The sequence below is a fragment of the Marmota monax genome, unplaced genomic scaffold, assembly GCF_021218885.2.
Source record: "Marmota monax isolate L192 unplaced genomic scaffold, Marmota_monax_Labrador192_F-V1.1 WCK01_AAM20220418_F8-fsc00836, whole genome shotgun sequence".
Classification (NCBI taxonomy): Eukaryota; Metazoa; Chordata; class Mammalia; order Rodentia; family Sciuridae; genus Marmota; species Marmota monax.
The window spans coordinates 34,764-52,684 of NW_026694093.1; the positions used below are offsets into that span (position 1 = coordinate 34,764).

General features: G+C 41.3%; 1 protein-coding gene across 1 annotated transcript; it reads left to right on the forward strand.

The window, feature by feature from the left end:
• The first annotated feature begins 6,823 nt into the window (after window positions 1–6,823).
• On the forward strand, window positions 6,824–7,795 carry LOC124107158 (melanoma-associated antigen 10-like). Its single transcript, XM_046465067.1, has one exon. The coding sequence runs from the start codon at window positions 6,824–6,826 to the stop codon at window positions 7,793–7,795; it is 972 nt and encodes a 323-aa protein (XP_046321023.1).
• Window positions 7,796–17,921: the final 10,126 nt, after the last annotated feature.

Sequence of the window (17,921 nt, forward strand, 5' to 3'; positions counted from 1 at the left end):
GAGATATTAATGAACAAGGGCAAGTCTTGGCAGCTGCAGTACAACAGGCTTTAGATGCCAGGCCAAAAACATGCTATGATTGTGAACAAACAGGACATTTTAAAAGGAATTGCCCCATAGGAGGAGGGTTTAACAAAAGTAGGTATCAAAGGAATAGAATACCAGGTATTTGCCCACGATGCCGTAGAGGGAGACATTGGGCTAATGAATGCCGTTCTCAAACCACCATAGAAGGTACTCCCTTATCAAAAAACGGACAAAGACCAGGTATTTATCCAAGATATCGTGGAGAAAGGCATCAGGCTCCATTGCCAAAAAACGGACAGGGGGGCCCAATGCTCCGGGGCCCACAACCACAAATATACGGGGCAGTGGAGGATACCAGCAACACCATCAGGGTAGTGCCCAGGACACATTGTCCATTAAATCCCTCATCAGACAAACCCGAGGGAGCGCAGGGTTGGACATCTGTGCCTCTGCCAGAGCAGTATTAACTCCAGAGATGGGAGTTCAAATCATTCCCACAGGAGTAAAAGGACCTCTTCCCCAAGGAACAGTAGGCTTATTACTGGGACGTAGTTCATCTACATTAAAAGGACTTATGATAAGTCCTGGGGTAATTGATCCCGATTATGTAGGTGAAATAAAAATTATAGCTAGTTCTCCAAGAGGTATATCAGTAATTTCACCTGGAGATAGAATAGCACAGTTGTTAATAATACCCAGCCTACATAATAAATTTCCTAGTCATAGTGTAGAAAGAGGTTCCAGGGGATTAGGCTCCACAGGTGTAGATTGGGCTATGTTGTCTTTAAATTTAGATTCTCGCCCAATGCTAAAACTAAATATTCAAGGTCATGAGTTTAATGGGCTACTGGACACAGGAGCTGACCTTAGCATCATATCTCGTCAAGAATGGCCAAAACATTGGCCATTACAACAAGCCACTCAAACGCTTCGAGGCCTAGGAGTGGCGACTAATCCCCATAGAAGTTCTATGATATTAGATTGGAAGGATCCTGAAGGATGTGAAGGAACTATACAGCCATATGTATTGGATCATCTTCCTATAAATTTATGGGGACGAGATGTCCTAGATCAATTAGGTTTGACGTTAACAAATAACATCAATCCTAATGCGCCCACTACTAGGGCTAGACAAGGCTTTAGGAAAGAAAAAAGATTAGGAAAACAAGGGCAAGGTATAGCAGCACCAGTACAAATAGATCAAGGAACAGACAGACATGGGTTGGATTTTCAGAAAGGGCCACTGAGACAATCAAAATTACTTGGAAATCAGAAAGACCAGTGTGGGTTCCTCAGTGGCCCCTGACTAAAGAAAAGACACAAGTAGCCCATGATCTGGTCAAACAACAATTAACGGAAGGACATATACAACCTTCCATATCTCCCCATAATACTCCCATTTTTGTCATCAAAAAGAAATCTGGTAAATGGAGATTATTGCAAGATTTAAGAGCCATTAATAATGAGATGGTTGTTATGGGACCTGCTCAATCAGGGATTCCTCAATTGTCTGCTTTGCCAAAAACCTGGCATGTTTTAGCTATAGATATTAAAGATTGTTTTTTTTCAATTCCAATTCATCCCGAGGATAGTCCACGTTTTGCATTTACTATCCCTGCATTAAATCATGAAGGTCCTGATCAGAGATATGAATGGAAAGTACTCCCTCAAGGGATGGCTAACAGTCCAACTATGTGTCAAATATATGTTAACAAAGCAATCCAGCCACTTAGAAATCAAAATCCTGAACTACAAATATTTCACTATATGGATGATGTATTATTGGCACATAAAGATAAAAACATATTGCTGGAATGTTATGCCACACTTACAAACTTATTAAAAAATTATAATCTAGAGATAGCAATAGATAAAGTACAATTAAATTTTCTAATTAATTATTTAGGAGTTCTATTATCCTCAACCATGGTCCGTCCACCAAAAATTCAAATACGAGTAGATCAACTCAAATCACTTAACGACTTTCAAAAGTTATTGGGAGACATAAATTGGATAAGGCCTTATCTAGGTATACCAACAGGAGAGTTGGGACCTTTATTTGATATTCTAAAAGGTCCATCAGATCCAAATTCACCCCGCATGTTAACTCCTAAAGCAAGAAAGGCATTAAAAATTATTGAAACATATATGGAAAATATACATTTGGATAGAATTGATATAAGTTTGCCTTTATTATTTATTGTACTACCAACAAAAAGTATTCCTACAGGAGTATTTTGGCAAGAAGGTCCATTATTGTGGATACATTTACCTTATTCTCCTAACACTATTCTTACTAGGTATCCTGAGGCTGTAGGACAATTAATACTCAAAGGAATAAAAGCAGCGAAGGGAGTGTTTGGAATTTCTCCCAATAAAATTATTACTCCATATACTATGGATCAAATTGATGAGTTAGCTAATGAGTTAAATACTTGGGCAATAATCATGTGTAAATCTAATGTTTCATTTGATAATAATTTACCATCTAATCCTTTGTTGTCTTTTTGGTCTAAGCATCCTGTAGTTTTTCCTAAAATGACAAGAAAAACACCTATCATGAATGCTCCAAATATATTCACTGATGGGTCAAATAATGGTACAGCAGCAGTAGTTACCCCTGATCAAACTTTTACATTTTTAGTACCCAAACAATCAGCTCAAAAGGTAGAGCTTAATGCAGTTTTACAAGCTTTTTTGATGTTTAAAGATTCTGTATTTAATTTATTTTCTGATAGTCAGTATGTAGTTAATGCTATAGTATCTCTTGAAGATGCTGGTAGGATTTCCCCTTCTTCGGCTGTTTTCTCTTTGTTTTCCACTATACAAAGTCTAATCTGGGACAGAAAAGATCCATTCTTTATAGGACATATTAGGGCACATACAGGATTGCCTGGAGCCCTTAGTTTAGGCAATGATTTAGCAGATAAAACTACACATGACATACATATTTTCTCTACATTTGAAGAAGCTACAAATTTTCATAAAAGGTTTCATGTTAATGCTAATACTTTACAAAAGCATTTTAAAATAACTAAGGAACAAGCCAGACATATAATAAAACAATGTCAAAATTGTGTGACATTTTTACCACAAGTTAATCTTGGAGTCAATCCTAGAGGACTGATACCTAACCATATTTGGCAGATGGACGTCACACACTTGCCAGAATTTGGAAAATTAAAATATTTACACGTTACAGTCGATACTTCTTCTGGATTTTTGATGGGCTCCCTTCATGCCGGAGAAAAAACTAAAGATGTTATAGCTCATTGCTTACAAAATTTTGCCACTGTGGGCGTTCCTAAACAGTTAAAAACTGATAATGGTCCTGGCTATACCTCTACCTCTTTTAAACAATTTTGCTCATCATTTGGTGTTACTCATATAACAGGAATCCCATATAATCCACAGGGACAAGGCATAGTTGAAAGAGCTCATCAAACTATTAAAACATACTTATTAAAGCAAAAAGAGGGAATTGGAAGGGGGTATATATCCCCCAAAGATAAACTTAAAATAACGCTTTTTACTCTAAACTTTTTAAATTTGGATTCATCAGGACTTAGTGCTGCGGAAAGGCATATGTATCCAAAAAATGTACATAAGCCTAAAGTACTTTGGAAAGATATTCTAACAGGACAATGGAAAGGTCCTGACCCAGTGATTGTCTGGAGTCGGGGGTCTGTTTGTGTTTTTCCACAGGGAGAACAGCAGCCCATTTGGATTCCAGAGAGATTAACTAAAACAGTTTCTACAGATCGAAAAGAAGATGATTTGACTCAAATCCATAACAGCTGATATCCAGAACTCCAGCTTGGCCATTCTTACATCTGCGACAGTGATTAACCAGGATGCTTTTCTCAATAGCTATTTTATTATTGCATTTTTCCACATCATAAGGTTCTATTTTTATTTTTTGAGCTCATACAAACCTAGGTTAACATTTTTCTGATCAGTTTTATATTTTGACTGTGGAGTTTTTAAACATTGCAATGGAGATTTCACCTAGGTAAAGCTACAAGGCCTTTACTATTTTCTTATGTGTTGTACGTTTGTGTACACTCTTGTGTTTTGTGTTGTATGTCTGTATGTGCGTATGTCCATATTTCTTATATGAGGAGCGCTCATGAAAAAATGGATCCAAATTATTATTATTTTTTTTTTATTCATGTGATTTAAATGGTTTAATTTAAATTATGTAAACAGCTGTTAAGGATTGTTTTTAAAGGTGGTTAACAGATCTGTTTGTTTACTAATTTAAATGAGGTAAAAGGCTGTTAAGGATTGTTTTTAAAGTAGGTTAACAGATCTGTTTACTTTCACCTTTCCTTTTCATTATATTTAATAATTCTTTTCAGGATAATGTCTCTTTAGCATCATTGCCAGAATTCCTATCTCCATCCCAGTGCCGGTGAAGAACTCGACAAGTAATGGTCAATCAAAGAGTCAACTTACTTTGGGAGGAGACAGATTTTGGGGAGGAAATGGACATATTGATAGATTCCTCTGCTTTGAACTGCTTGCAGAACTTGCCTGGACTATGTAACTATCGTTTGGTGCAGCGAATTGTGGTAATGCTGGCATATCTTTGCTGATGGTGTCACTGGTGATGCAATTTTTCCTTGCCAGCGCACCCCATGTTAATTGTGGTAGTGCTGACATATCTTTGCTGATGGTGTCACCAGTGATGCAATTTTTCCCAAGGAGCCGTCAATTGGCTTGGTGTCGTGGCATTTCTGTATCCTCCTCCCTTCTGCTAGTGATGGTCTAAAATTTGGGGGCCAATGGCTTATGCTGGACCGGTAGTCAGTGACGGGTATGATCCAATTGCAGTGGTATCAACCTAAGACAGGAGGCTGACGCCTAAAGGTCAGTTTTCCGATGACGGGTAAGAACCATATGTTGAATTGGACAACCTACCAGGCACGGTCCATAAGCCACATTAACCTCACTCCCCCACTGGCACCAAGGCCAAATTTGGGGGCCAACAGAGGTGAGGCAAAGAACCTCACCCCCCCACTGGTGCATAGACCTATCCACAAGTATGGCTGTATGCTGGACCGGTAGTCAGTGACGGGTATGATTCAATTGCAGTGGTATCAACCTAAGACAGGAGGCTGACGCCTAAAGGTCAGTTTTTCCCATGACGGGTAAGAACCATATGTTGAATTGGACAACCTACCAGGCACGGTCCTTAAGCCACATTGCTTGTTGTTTAATTAATCAGAAGGGGGGAGATGCTGGGAGCCATTAGCCAAGTAGGTATGACAATTTCCTTGCCAGCGTACCCCATGTTGCTGACATGTTGCAGTGACATTGAATGTAAGTGACCTTGCTCAAGGACCAAGGCAGATTAGGGTGTTCCCGGTTTTAAGATAATCCTGTTTAGGGCGTTCCCAGTTTAGGTTCCAGGTTTAAGGTTTAAGATTATTCCTGCTGGGAATAGGGCGTATCCTGCTGCCTGAGTTCCCCTTGAGTTCTCACGGGATTTAGACAGTATATTTTGGAGATAGAAGCCCAGTGGAGGTGAATTTGGGCAGAGAACGTGGATTTGGGCAGAGAACGTGGATTTGGGCAGAGAACGTGGATTTCCCCAGAACGTGATTGTAGACGGCTGGTGTGAGTTCGGGAATAAAGAGTTGCTGTTTGAATCTACAAGCTGTGTGGTGGCTCGTGATTGTGTGCCCAGCCAGACTGCGGCATTTGTGCCCAGCCAGACATTGGCATGACATCAGGTCATCAGACACAAGGGTCCCAGGTTATCCCAAGAGTCAAGGCAAAGATCATAAAGGAGGATCATGTCCCTCAGAAATATGCTTTGTGCCAATTGTCAAGCTAGGAAGAACCCCTCTCTAATTTGTATATCTTTAATCTCTGGGAGGTAAAAGCCTTTATGAGGGAAGGCTGGACTCAGTTCAGCAGAAATAGAATCACAGGCCCAACCAGGAATCAACTGAGGACAGAGGGAACCTCCTCACCTGAACACATGGGAACCCAGTCCCAAATTGCCCCTTCTCTCAGCCAAGAAATCCCAGGAAACATGGGATTTGGCCATCTTTTACCCCTGGGCAGTGGTGACCATATATAAGGCCATCTCACTGCCTTTCGTTCCATCTCCAGGAGGTAAACACTCATTCAGAGAGTTTACCTCAGAACAGCTGATGTGTGGTGTCCAGACCTTCCCAGGGGTAAGTTAAGAGCCAGAAGTGAGCACAGAGGGGCTTTTCCACCCCAGAACAAAGGGGAATCTCATGGAGTTTAGCCCACCCCTCCTGTCAGACCTGGGAGTCCCAGGGTTTTGCTTACTGTCTGCAGCAAGAGTGCAGACTTCCAAGAGATGTGGGAACCAGGATGTCAAGTAAGGTCTTCTTTTGAAGCATCATCCTCAGATCACAGAGAAGAGGAGGCCCCAGGCAATATGGGGAGTCATGTGAGGTGCCCACCATGGAAAGTGTACCAAGGGTCCTTACGACCCCAATACTAAGAGAACCCAGTCGTCCATAGCCCCACATGTCCAACTGTCAGCCCCACTGCCTCACGCTCTGCAGCCTGGCTGGCTGTTGAAGAGCAGTCTCACTTCAGTTTCTCAAGGTACAGTCCTGCTAGAAGAATTGGAGCCTCTGTGGCCACTGAGCAACACCCACTAGTAGACCTCTAATTGGGCTTTATGAGAACCACCAAGGGTGCAGTGCTCAGCTGAGGCCACTTACATGCTTTGTTTCTCCCCAGGCCTGTGAGTCCCCATCACCAAACTTCTGCCCATCCTCCTGCCTGCTGTCCAAGGAAAATAATGATGCCTCATTTCCAGTGGAATCAGTCCTCCAAGCCAGGGGGAGACCCTCAAGCCAAAAGAGAGGTGCTAGACCTGATGGGTTTGCAGGTTCCTGCAGATGAGGAGAAGGAGGCCACTGTCACTGCCTCCTTCTCTACTCTGATCCCCACCATACCAAGAGAGGTGCCTGCTGCTGGGCCACTAATTGGTCCACAGAGTCCTCAGAGAGCCTCCTCTCCCCCTGCTGCCATGGCTCCCAATCCATGGAGCCAATCCATTGAGGGCTCCAGCAGCCAAAGAGAGGAGGATCCATTCCCCTGGCATAACCTGGAAGACCATGAGTCCTTGCTGCGAAATACACTGGATGAGAAGATGGCTGACTTGGTGCAGTTCCTGCTTCTGAAGTATCGAATGAGGGAGCCTACCACCAAGGCAGAAATGCTGAGTAGCGTCATCAAAAATTACTGGGAGCACTTCTCTGTGATCTTTAATGTAGCCACTGAATGCATGCAGCTAGTGTTTGGCATTGATATAAAGGAAGTGGACCCCTCTGGCCACTCTTATGCCATTACCAATGCTTTGGATCTCACCTATGATGGGATGCTGGGTGATGACCAGAGCATGCCCAAGACAGGCCTCCTGATAATCATTTTGTTTGTAATCTTCATGGAGGGCAACAGTGCCAGTTCGGAGATTGTCTGGGAAGCACTAAGTGTGATGGGGGTATATCCTGGGAGGGAACACTTCATATATGGGGGTCCCAGGAAGCTCGTCACTGAAGATTTAGTGCATGAGCAGTACCTAGAATATCGCCAGGTGCCTGGTAGTGATCCTGCTTGCTATGAGTTCCTTTGGGGTCCAAGAGCCCATGCTGAAACCAGCAAGATGAAAGTCTTGGAGTATTTGGCCAGAATCAATGGTAGTGAGCCCAGGTCCTATCCATCCCTGTATGAAGAGGCTTTGAGAGATGAGGAAAATTGTGCCCATGTATGAATTGTAGTTAGGGTAGGGGGAGCACATGCCAGGGTGCATTCTAGGCTACATCCATAAGCTTCTCTCACCCTGTGCATTGAGGCCCATTCTTCACTCTGTGTTTGAAGAGAGAAGTCCCCCTCCTATGTAGTGGAGGGCCAACGGAAGTTTGGAGTAACACATTATATACCATCTTTATTTTCCTGTTTTCTTGGGGAGTTACTTAGAATTTGATCTGTGTTTTCCTTTTGGAATTTTAAAAATATTGTTCCTTCAAATGGAAGACTTAATTAACTTCAGCATATGATTTTATTAATGATATTGATTACACATTTTTTTTAAAAATTTTCCATTTCAACAGTAAGAGTTTGGTGTTTTGTAAATCAACTGGAAAATCTTCCATTTTATTTCATGATATGGAATAAGACACCATGGCATTGAATGAAATTTCCATGGAAATGTGTCATAATTTGCATTAAAGTAGATGATCAAGAAATTTTTTAAAAAATCAAAAACAATTCGGGCTTCTTATCCATTTTCTCATGTCATTCTGCACAATTATATATGTATATCTGAATTTTCTTTGGTTCTTCAAGCATGTTGGATAAATTTAATAAAGAATATCCAGGGCTGGTGCTGTATGTAGCTCAGTGGCAGAGTGCTTGCATTGCACATGTGAGGCACTGGGTTTGATCCTCAGCACCACATAAAATAAACAAAATAAAGGTATGCTGTATAACTACAAAAAAAGAATACCCATTGATTGCTCACTGTTACATTTGAGCCATAAATTCTCCTTGAGTATCTGCTCTTGAAGAGCCTATTATTAATGATGGAGATATTACTAGGTTAGAATAAGCCAGATCCACCCTTACCAGTATGTTGGTCAAATCTAGGAATGGCAACCATATAGGAAACCTAAAAGTAGGGTGAAGTAGGGTGAGGAGGTTGGGCTCCAGGGTACAGAAGTTGAATGTCAATGCTCAGTGCCAAACTAAACCAGTTTGGGAGTTGGGAGACTTGACTTAAATGAAACTGCATGGTGACCGAAGTCAGAACTCAGATGATGTGTCTTAGCACTGAGAGAATGGAAGACTGCTCTGAGCAGTTCCTTTTGGATGGTGGATGAAGCAGAGAAAATCTCCACCTGGGGCAGTATGAAAGGCATGGTGTGGTTGAACTAGATGATGTATACCGATCACTTACAAGGATTTCCTGATAAGGTTGAATCTCTCATATAGTAAAATTCTGAAGCACTTGTCCAGGTATTCCTGTGTTTCTCTTGAAGAGTGTCACTTTTGGGGGAGTCTCTATGTGGTCCTAGTTTATAAGCTTCCCTAGGGTGATTTCTCCATGTCAGTCCAACCAGCATCAAAAATGGGTTGTACATCCTCTGATGTGCAGACAGTTGATTTTGTCAGTATTCTTACAAGATGGACAGCAGGATCAGGCCAGTGGCATGGGCCAGGCTCGCCTAGAAATCAGATGATTGCCTAACCAAAAAGTCTTTGTACAGAGACCATTCTCAGAATTTGGGGGATTCTTCCCCCTGTTTAACACTATACTCAGACTGGGTCAATTACCAATTATTTATTACATAAAGGGAGTTTAAGCCATTCTTGTAAGGATAAGCTTTTTTAAAAAAAGTTCATGAAATTACATGTCTGCCAAGGTGGTCTTATCTCTAGGACAACAGAATTTTTAGTTCCGTTTTCAAAGAAATCAGATAATTCCCCCAGCTAGACTTCTGGGGGAGATTATGTGAAAGATATGAATGAAAATAGTGGTTTGAGTGGAAGAGAAGCTGCATGAAAGAAAGGAATGGTTCTTGACCTAAATTCTTGGAGCACCTATTGAGAAGACTTCCCAACACCTAATCAAATTCCTCTTGGAGGGAACATTTACTGAGCAGCATTATTGGCTGATTTCCTGTGAAGCTTCCTATTTAGCTTCAACTTCCTTAAGATGTCCTGGGAAACACAAATTCCCAGAAGAGAACATGGTAGCATCTGGGATCAAAATAATTGAAAGTAGCTGCCGATCACTAAATATCCAGTATATGCCAGGCACCCTGCCAGGTGTATTAATACATTTTCTACTTTCTACCTGTCATAAAAAAATGAGTGGTGAAGTTTAAACACTTGGGTATATACCTGAGAGTCAAAATGCACACGCATACTTTTCCAAATGTGTGACAAGCAGTATGATTTGGCACATAATCTACTACTTGTTCTTGAGATGTAAATTAGGATAGTTTTTTAAGCCATCATGATGTTTTGGTAGTATTTTAATGGAGTGTATTACTAGAAACTGAACACTTTACATATACACAGATGACTGAGCTTACCTATGTGGTCAAAAATTGAAGGATCTTCATAAGCTAGAGAGGGACCATGGAAATCACTATAGAGAAAACATCTAGAAAAGCTGGATTTCTAAAAACTCTGGAGTCCTGTGAGGAGAGGAAAAATACTTCCTTTTTCGATGTGCTAGCTCTGATTTTAAGAAGAAAAGAAATCATCCTTCCACTGTCACTTATCTCTATAGCTTTCTAAAGGCAAATCATGGTTTGTATAAGCCTCCTAGTATTTGTACAGGTGCTCAGGCAAGTTCAGTCATATGAACTGTAAAATAACTCATAGGTTAAAATACTAACCCTTAAACAAATTAAGGAGAAAATTTTCAGCCTATCATAATTAGAGGTTATTGCAAAGAGAAGTACACAAATGTGCTATTAAGTAAGAACATGAATTCTGATATTTTTAGAATAATTTAAAAATTAGCTGTGGTCTTGTATTTGAAGTATAATAGATAGTAACTCACATACTAGATAGTCACTTGAAAATTTTCAGGCTTATCTGACCTCAGAAAATCTTGCAAGAAAGGAAGATGTTGTTCTCATAACAAAAAAACCCTATTAGTTGCTTATGAGAGACACTATGAGTACTTATCCACAATTTGTCTTTCCATCCTACGTGGACATATAGGAGCACTGCAGTCCACTTGTAATTAGAAAATATCATGAGACAACCTTTTGCAACTTAAAATAATTATTTTGCAAATTAAATAAATTGTCAGGGCTGGGGTTATAGCTCAGTGGTATAGCACTTGCCTAGCAGGTGTAAGGCACTGGGTTTGATCCTCAGCACCACATAAAAATAAATAAAGGTATTATATTCATCTACAACTAAAATATTTAAAATAATAATTATTATTATTGTTATTTGTCACAGCCATTTCAACCTGGCAATCAATGGAGTGACAGATGTCACAGCCAGATCGCCCTCACATCAGTGTTACAGGCATTTCTGTAGGAGGTGCTACAGGAACCACAGATTAATTCTCAAGCCATAATCACACAAAACAAAGACCTCTTTGTTTTCACACTTAAGATATTAAGTCATACATATTTTCTCCCTTGGATGTGAGAAAGCAGATTCTGTGCCTTTAAGGTCTTGGGCAGAAGCCACCAACAAATCTTGAATGTGGGAGTGTCTTCATGCCACCTGTACCCATTGGGCTCCTAAGGTACCACCATCAATCCCCTGAGCATTGGGATATCCTCTCCAGTGAAAATGGAAAGCAGTCTTTAAAATAGCCAAATTCTATGTTGACAATGGGAAATTTCCTTCTCCTGTTGCTGTGCCCAAATTTTTCCACTTTCTCCTGGACCTGGCCTTAGTCTGCCCAGTTTGGAGCATTATCCTCTCTCCCTACAAAGATAAAATCAGTACAAAACAGGACCTGGTGCTGATGTTAACATCATATCTCTACTTGAAATACCCTAGTCAAGAATCTGCTTTTGGTGTTGGGGATGTACATTCAGTGGTAGAGTACTTGCCTGACATATATGGGGCCTTGGATTTAATCCCCAACACAGCAAAAAAAAATCCCTTCTGAATAAGTTGTGATTTAGGTAGTACTGGCAGGAGATGATGCAGCCTTTTGGTGAGTCTCCTAATGGTTGGTAAATAATGATCATTCTGTGCATGAGTAACAACTCACCATGATTATGAGTTATTATTCAGCTGATCCTCCATATAATGACCAAGCTTTGATGAACTGATCACCCTACCTGAGTGATTATGAGGTCTTGCTTTCTGAGGTTTGATCCAGAGAGGTAGGGCAGAATGTACTTCAGTCAGCCACCACAAAGCCAGCTAGGACCATGGTGTTCCCAGGCAGGAAGTTTGTGCAGACTTAAGGCTGCATGTAGAAGATGGAGCAGTGGTCATTAGGACACTCCCCAGACCCAATTTAGGACTTGGAAAGGAGATGGGCAGGAGAGGGCTTTGGGGTTCTCAGATGATGGTGATGAGGATCAGCAGCCCCAGGAGAGGCAGGAGGAAGAGGCCCCACTGGATCCATGTGAACATCTGTGGACTGGCCAGGTGAGGGACATAGGAGCAGAATGGGACTGGAAGTGAGCTGGGGCCCTGGGCCACATCATGAGCTAGGTGGTCCTGGGAAAGGACCCCTGCGACGCACTCCAGGTGTAAGCATGGACACTGCTGGGAATAGGGCACTACATGGCAGTTTTTTGGAGAGTGATGACATGTGTGGAGAATGCTTGTCCAGTGAGGCTAGAGACAGCAAGATTGTAACAGCTAGGATGGCCAAAGTGGCCCCCATTACCTTTCCTGGGGACATTTCCAGTGCCCAGTTTCTATTGCATCAGACTGCTGTGTGGACAAACACCACCCAGGGACTGAGCTAATGCTAACAGCTGGGCAGGGCAGAGCAGATGGGTGGGAAGTCTCCAATCCATTCAAGGTCAGCATGGAACAAAATGGCAGAGGAAGTTGAAATTGGCTGTCTTCCTGACTGCTTGAACTGGGACATCAAACTTCTCCTGCTCTGGAACTTCTGATTTTAGACCCTCAGATCTGGGCTAGAATCTATACCATTGGCTCTCTGGCTCTGAGGCCTTTGGAGACTATAGTACCCACCATGGGAAGGTCCTGAGGTTCTCCAGATTTCCTGAACCTGCCTCCTGAGGGGCTGCTGTGAGGATTCTCAGCCATGATCCTGTTGCCCTGACAAGTGCCCTTGTCTGACTGGCCATGGTTATAGCCCTCTCTGAGCTTCAGCCTCCTTGGCAAGAGGTTGACCTCCTGCCTGTTTTTTTCCAGCCTTTTCCTGTAGCAGCAAATATTGGCAGGTGTCTTAAGGCTCCCCCTGAGCAAGGGAGGGGTCCCAGTCCCTTGTTCTTAGTCCCAGAGATGGAGATAGGCCTCAGTATAATAGGAGCTGGTGGCAGGATTAATGGTGTGCAGCCAAGGGAAATCCATAAGACAGCATTCAGGGCGAAGGCAAAGTTGAATAGCATCTACATTGAGTGTAAATCCAAATAAGCCCTGCAGACATTGAAGTCTGAGTGGATGTAAATGAGAGTCCATGTCCCCTTTGGAACTATAATGTGGCCATCTGTCCCCACTATGTCCCTGATGGTCAACATTCCCAGTGGAGTTGGCATGCACCATCCAATTTGTTGGGAAAGATAGTGGATGAGGCTGACAGGTATATTGCTGTGCAGGGCCCTGCTCTGGACATTAACGCAGATTCCAATAGGCCAGACCTCTAATACCCATGACCAAATGGCAGATGTGGCCTCCCTAGGACATTCATGGTTTGGCTCTGAGATGCAAGAGAGACCTGAGCTCAAATCAGGTCTTCCTGAGGCTGGACTCCTGTCTCCTATTTGGAGTATTACAGCTACTGCAGGCTCCACCCTCCACCCTTCTCACTTTAATTATCCCTGGCTTCCCTTGTCTTATTTTTGTGCAATGTGTTTTATTTTGTCATATTACATACTTCTCTGTAGCCTATGAACATCTCCTTTCTGAATGAACTGTGAGTCAAAGTGTGGGTCAGGAAAGCAGTGAGTGTGGCCCCTTTTTTTTTAACTCAAGGCCACTCAAACACTGAGCCACATCCCCAGCCCCCTTTTTTTTGTATTTTATTTAGAGACAGGGTCTCACTGAGTTGCTTAGCCTCTCACTAAGAAGCTGGCTTTGAATTCACAATCTTCCTGCCTCAACCTCTTGAGCCACTTGGATTACAGATGTGCACCACTATACCCAGCAAGTGTGGTCCCTTCTTATTCCTACTCAAAGTCTTTAATGTACTCCCACCCAATATACCTGCACCTTTCGCTCCCTTGGATTCTGTTAATGGGCCACAGTTCAGTATGGAGTTTCTGAACTGTAATGCATCAGGAGCTTCCAAAGCAAAAGCTTCCCTATCCACAAACCCTCAGTGCTAGGCACCAGTTTTTCTCAAGGACCCTCATTTCCATTTCAGAGAAGCTTTTGACAATATGAAGCCAACATATTATGTTGAACAATTTTTCAGACTCTTCTTTTCATACTCTTATTACAACTTTATAATCAATTTTTTATTTTCATACTCTTAGATATCTTCTTTAGTGAGGTGTGTGTGCAGATCTTTTGTGAATTTTTAAAATTGGGCTGTTTATTGTTGAGTTTTAAGAGATTATTACCTTTATATATTCAGGATGCCAGTCCTTTATCAGATATGTGTTTTGCTGAGATTTTCTCCCAGTCTGTTTCTTGTCTTTTCCTTCTCTTAACAGCCACATGTATTTTCTTTATTTGAATGATTTACAACTTGTCATTTTTTTTTCTTTTGCAGATTATGCTGTTTGTGTTATATCTAAAAGTCATAACCAAACCCAAGGTCACCTAGATTTTCTCCTATGTCACCTCCTTTATATAAGCTTTATAGCTTGTATTTTACACTTTGATCTGTGATCCATCTTGAGTTAACTTTAGTAAAAGGTAATTAATTTTGTGAAATTCTCTGTAAAAGTTGATAAAATCTGCTAATTTTGTGTAAGGTTAGAATCTTTTTTATTTTTAATACATGCATGTCCAGTTGTTCCAACACTATTTGTTGCAAAGACTATCTTCACTCTATTGACCTGCCTTTGTGTTTACCATTTTGTCAAAGATCAGTTTGACTATATTAGAGTTAATTGAGTTTTCTATTTGGTTCCATTGTGCTATTTGTCTGTTCTTTGCCAGTACTACACAGTTTCGATAAATATAACTTTACAGTAATTCTTGAAGTCAGATAATGTCAGTTTTCTGACTTTGTTCTTCTTTGATATTGTGTTAGCTCTCGTGGGTATTTTGCTTTTGAATATAAACTCTGTAATCAATTTTTTATGGTTTGAATATGAAATGTCCCCCCAAATGTTCATGTGTTAGAATCATGATAGCCAATGTAGCAATGCTTAGAGGTGAAATGATTACATTATGAGAGCTATAACCTCATCAGTGGAATGATCCATTTGATGGGTTAATAATCTTTTAGATAATTTTAATTGTATTTGGACAATAAAACAATACCTTTGTTTTATTTATTTTTTATGTAGTGCTTAGGATCAAACCCAGTGCCTCACTGGTGCTAGGCAAGCACACTACAACTGAGCTACAACCCCAGCTCTGTGTTTATAATTTTGAATGGACTGCTGGGAATATAGCTCAGTTGGTAGAGCACTTTCCTAGTATGCCCAAGGCCCTGGGCTCAATCCCCAGCACCACCCCAAAAAAATAAGGAATAAAATAGGGCTGGGGATGTGGCTCAGTGGTTGAATGTCCCAAGTTCAATCCCCAGTACCAAAAAAAAAAAAAATTTGAATGGACTAATGGGTGGTAACTATAGGAACGTGGGGCATGGCTATAGTGAATATGCCACTTGGAGCATGCCCTTGGGGATTAAATTTTGTGTCTGGCTCCTCATGCTCTCTCTGCTTCCCAGCTGCCCCCAAAGCTGACAGTTTTCCTCCACTGTGCACTTTCACTAGCATGTTTGAGTCCTATCTTTCTGCATCCAACCCATACCCCAAAGCTCTGTGAGAGATAGTCCTCCTTGGTGAACACACTTGATACCAATGATGTGCCCTTCTCCCAGCCTCCCAGGTTCATGTTTCTCTGGAGTGCTAGAGGGACATTCCAAATAATCCCTGTGAAAGGTTGGAATTACAGGGCAGTCTTCTATATGGTTACTTACAAACCTTTCTTGCTCACATAATTTTCAAGGTTCAAAAAGCCAACAGTTGCCTAATTGCTGACTGAAAATCCTCTTTTGTCTATAACATTTCCAATTTCCTTTTTTAAAAACATTTCCTCCCAGATAGTAGCCAGAATATGAGTTATGTCCCCAGAACTCAATTATGTGCTTAAAATGAGCTGGAAGCTGCCACCCCCTAGTTTTGAAAATATCCAAAAGGTTAATTTACCTGGCTGCACATTTTCCATGCTTGATGTCTAGTGATCTGTCAGTTTCCTCATCTGTAAAACGTGAATAATAACAGTATAACATCAGAACTTGATGTGACATTGCATTAGTTCCCCGAGTCTGCTGTGACAAAGTACCACAAAGCGGGTGACTTAAAACAACAGAAATGTATTCTCATAATTCTGGGGATTGAAATCCAAAATCGAGGTGCTATCAGGGCTTTGATCTCTTTGGAGACTCTAGGGTATTATCCTTCTTTGCCTTTGTTCAGTGTTTTGTAGCCCCAGGTGTTCAAATTTTCTTGGATTATGGGAGCTTCAGTCCAGCCTTTGCCTTCATATTTGTATGGCTGCTATTCCTATGTGCCTATGTCCAAATTTCCGTTTTTTCATAAAGACATCATCATATTGGATAAGGACTTCCTCTAATTACCTCATCTTAACTTGATTATACCTACAAAGCCTCTATTCCCAAATACAGTCACCTCCACAGGTATTAGAGATTAGGGGTTCAATATATCTTTTTTGGAGGTCACAATTCAACCCATAGAAAATATTATCCACGTTTACCCAAAGTAGGTGGCCAACACAAAGTAAATGTTATTACTGAACATCTAAGATGCACCTCCTTCCTTAGATTTTAGTATTTCAAAATCAGTATGTATCTGACAATTCACATGTGCATTAATTTACACAGTTGCCTTTTTCCTTTGAAGATTGTTATAAAATGTATGGATTACACCACATCTTAGAATGGTGCAAACATAGTATAAGTTGTTCTATAATAAGATAAAAAAACCTCAGTGTGTCAATGACCAGAAAATTATCTGGTAGGAAAATGGGAATGTGGGTGCCTACAGATAAGGCCTGTAAGCCACCAGGGACTTAGGAAGAAAGGGTAATTGTTCCAGAAGACACGGGGTACAAATTCATTTCACAATACCCCATGAGCATCTGTTGTGTGCCAAGTTCCAGGGATGAAGGGAGGTGGCAGAGCTGAGACCACCTGAGATGGGTCTTCAAGGCACAGAAACCTGGAAGAGGACATGCATGTCTATGTAGGGGTCAGGGGGAGGCATATAGGGCTGCTTGAGGGGTTGGAGAGAAAAATAGTTTAGGAGACTACAGGATCCCTGCATGGATAGAATGGAAACTGTAACCAAACAATCTACCTATGTGCTAATGCCTATGAGCTTGTGTTTGTCTAGCAAGGCTTTGGTTAAGAACTGTCTTATGGGACTGCAAATTGGTGCAGCCAATTTGGAAAGCAGTATGGAGATTCCTTGGCAAGCTGGGAATGGAACCACCATTTGACCCAGCTATTCCCCTTCTCGGACTATACCCAAAAGACCTAAGAAGAGCATACTACAGGGACACAGCCACATCAATGTTTATAGCAGCACAATTCACGATAGCTAGAATGTGGAACCAACCTAGATGCCCTTCAATAGATGAATGGATTTAAAAAATGTGGCATTTATACACAATGGAATATTACTCAGCACTAAAAAATAATAAAATCATGGCATGTGCAGGCAAATGGATGACATTAGAGCAGATTTTGCTAAGTGAAGTTAGCCAGTCCCTAAAAAAGAAATGCCGAATGTCTTCTCTGATATAAGGGGGGTGACTCAAAATGGGATAGGGAGGAAGATCATGAGAAGAAGACTACCACTAAATAGGGAAGAGAGGTGGGAGGGAAAAAGAGTGAGAAGGGGAGTTGCACAGAAGATCAAAGGAGAACCTCATTGTTATACAGAATACATATATGATGTTGTAATGAGAAAAAGAAAAAATGTGTGTCACATTAGATTGGATAGAGAGAAAGGAGGGGAGAGGAGGGAAGGAGTAGGGAGGATAGGGAGGGCAGCAGAATAGAATAG

What these genes read in the sequence shown, in the direction of transcription:
- LOC124107158 (XM_046465067.1), top strand. Translation starts at nt 6,824, where the DNA reads ATGCCTCATTTCCAGTGGAATCAGTCCTCCAAGCCAGGGGGAGACCCT.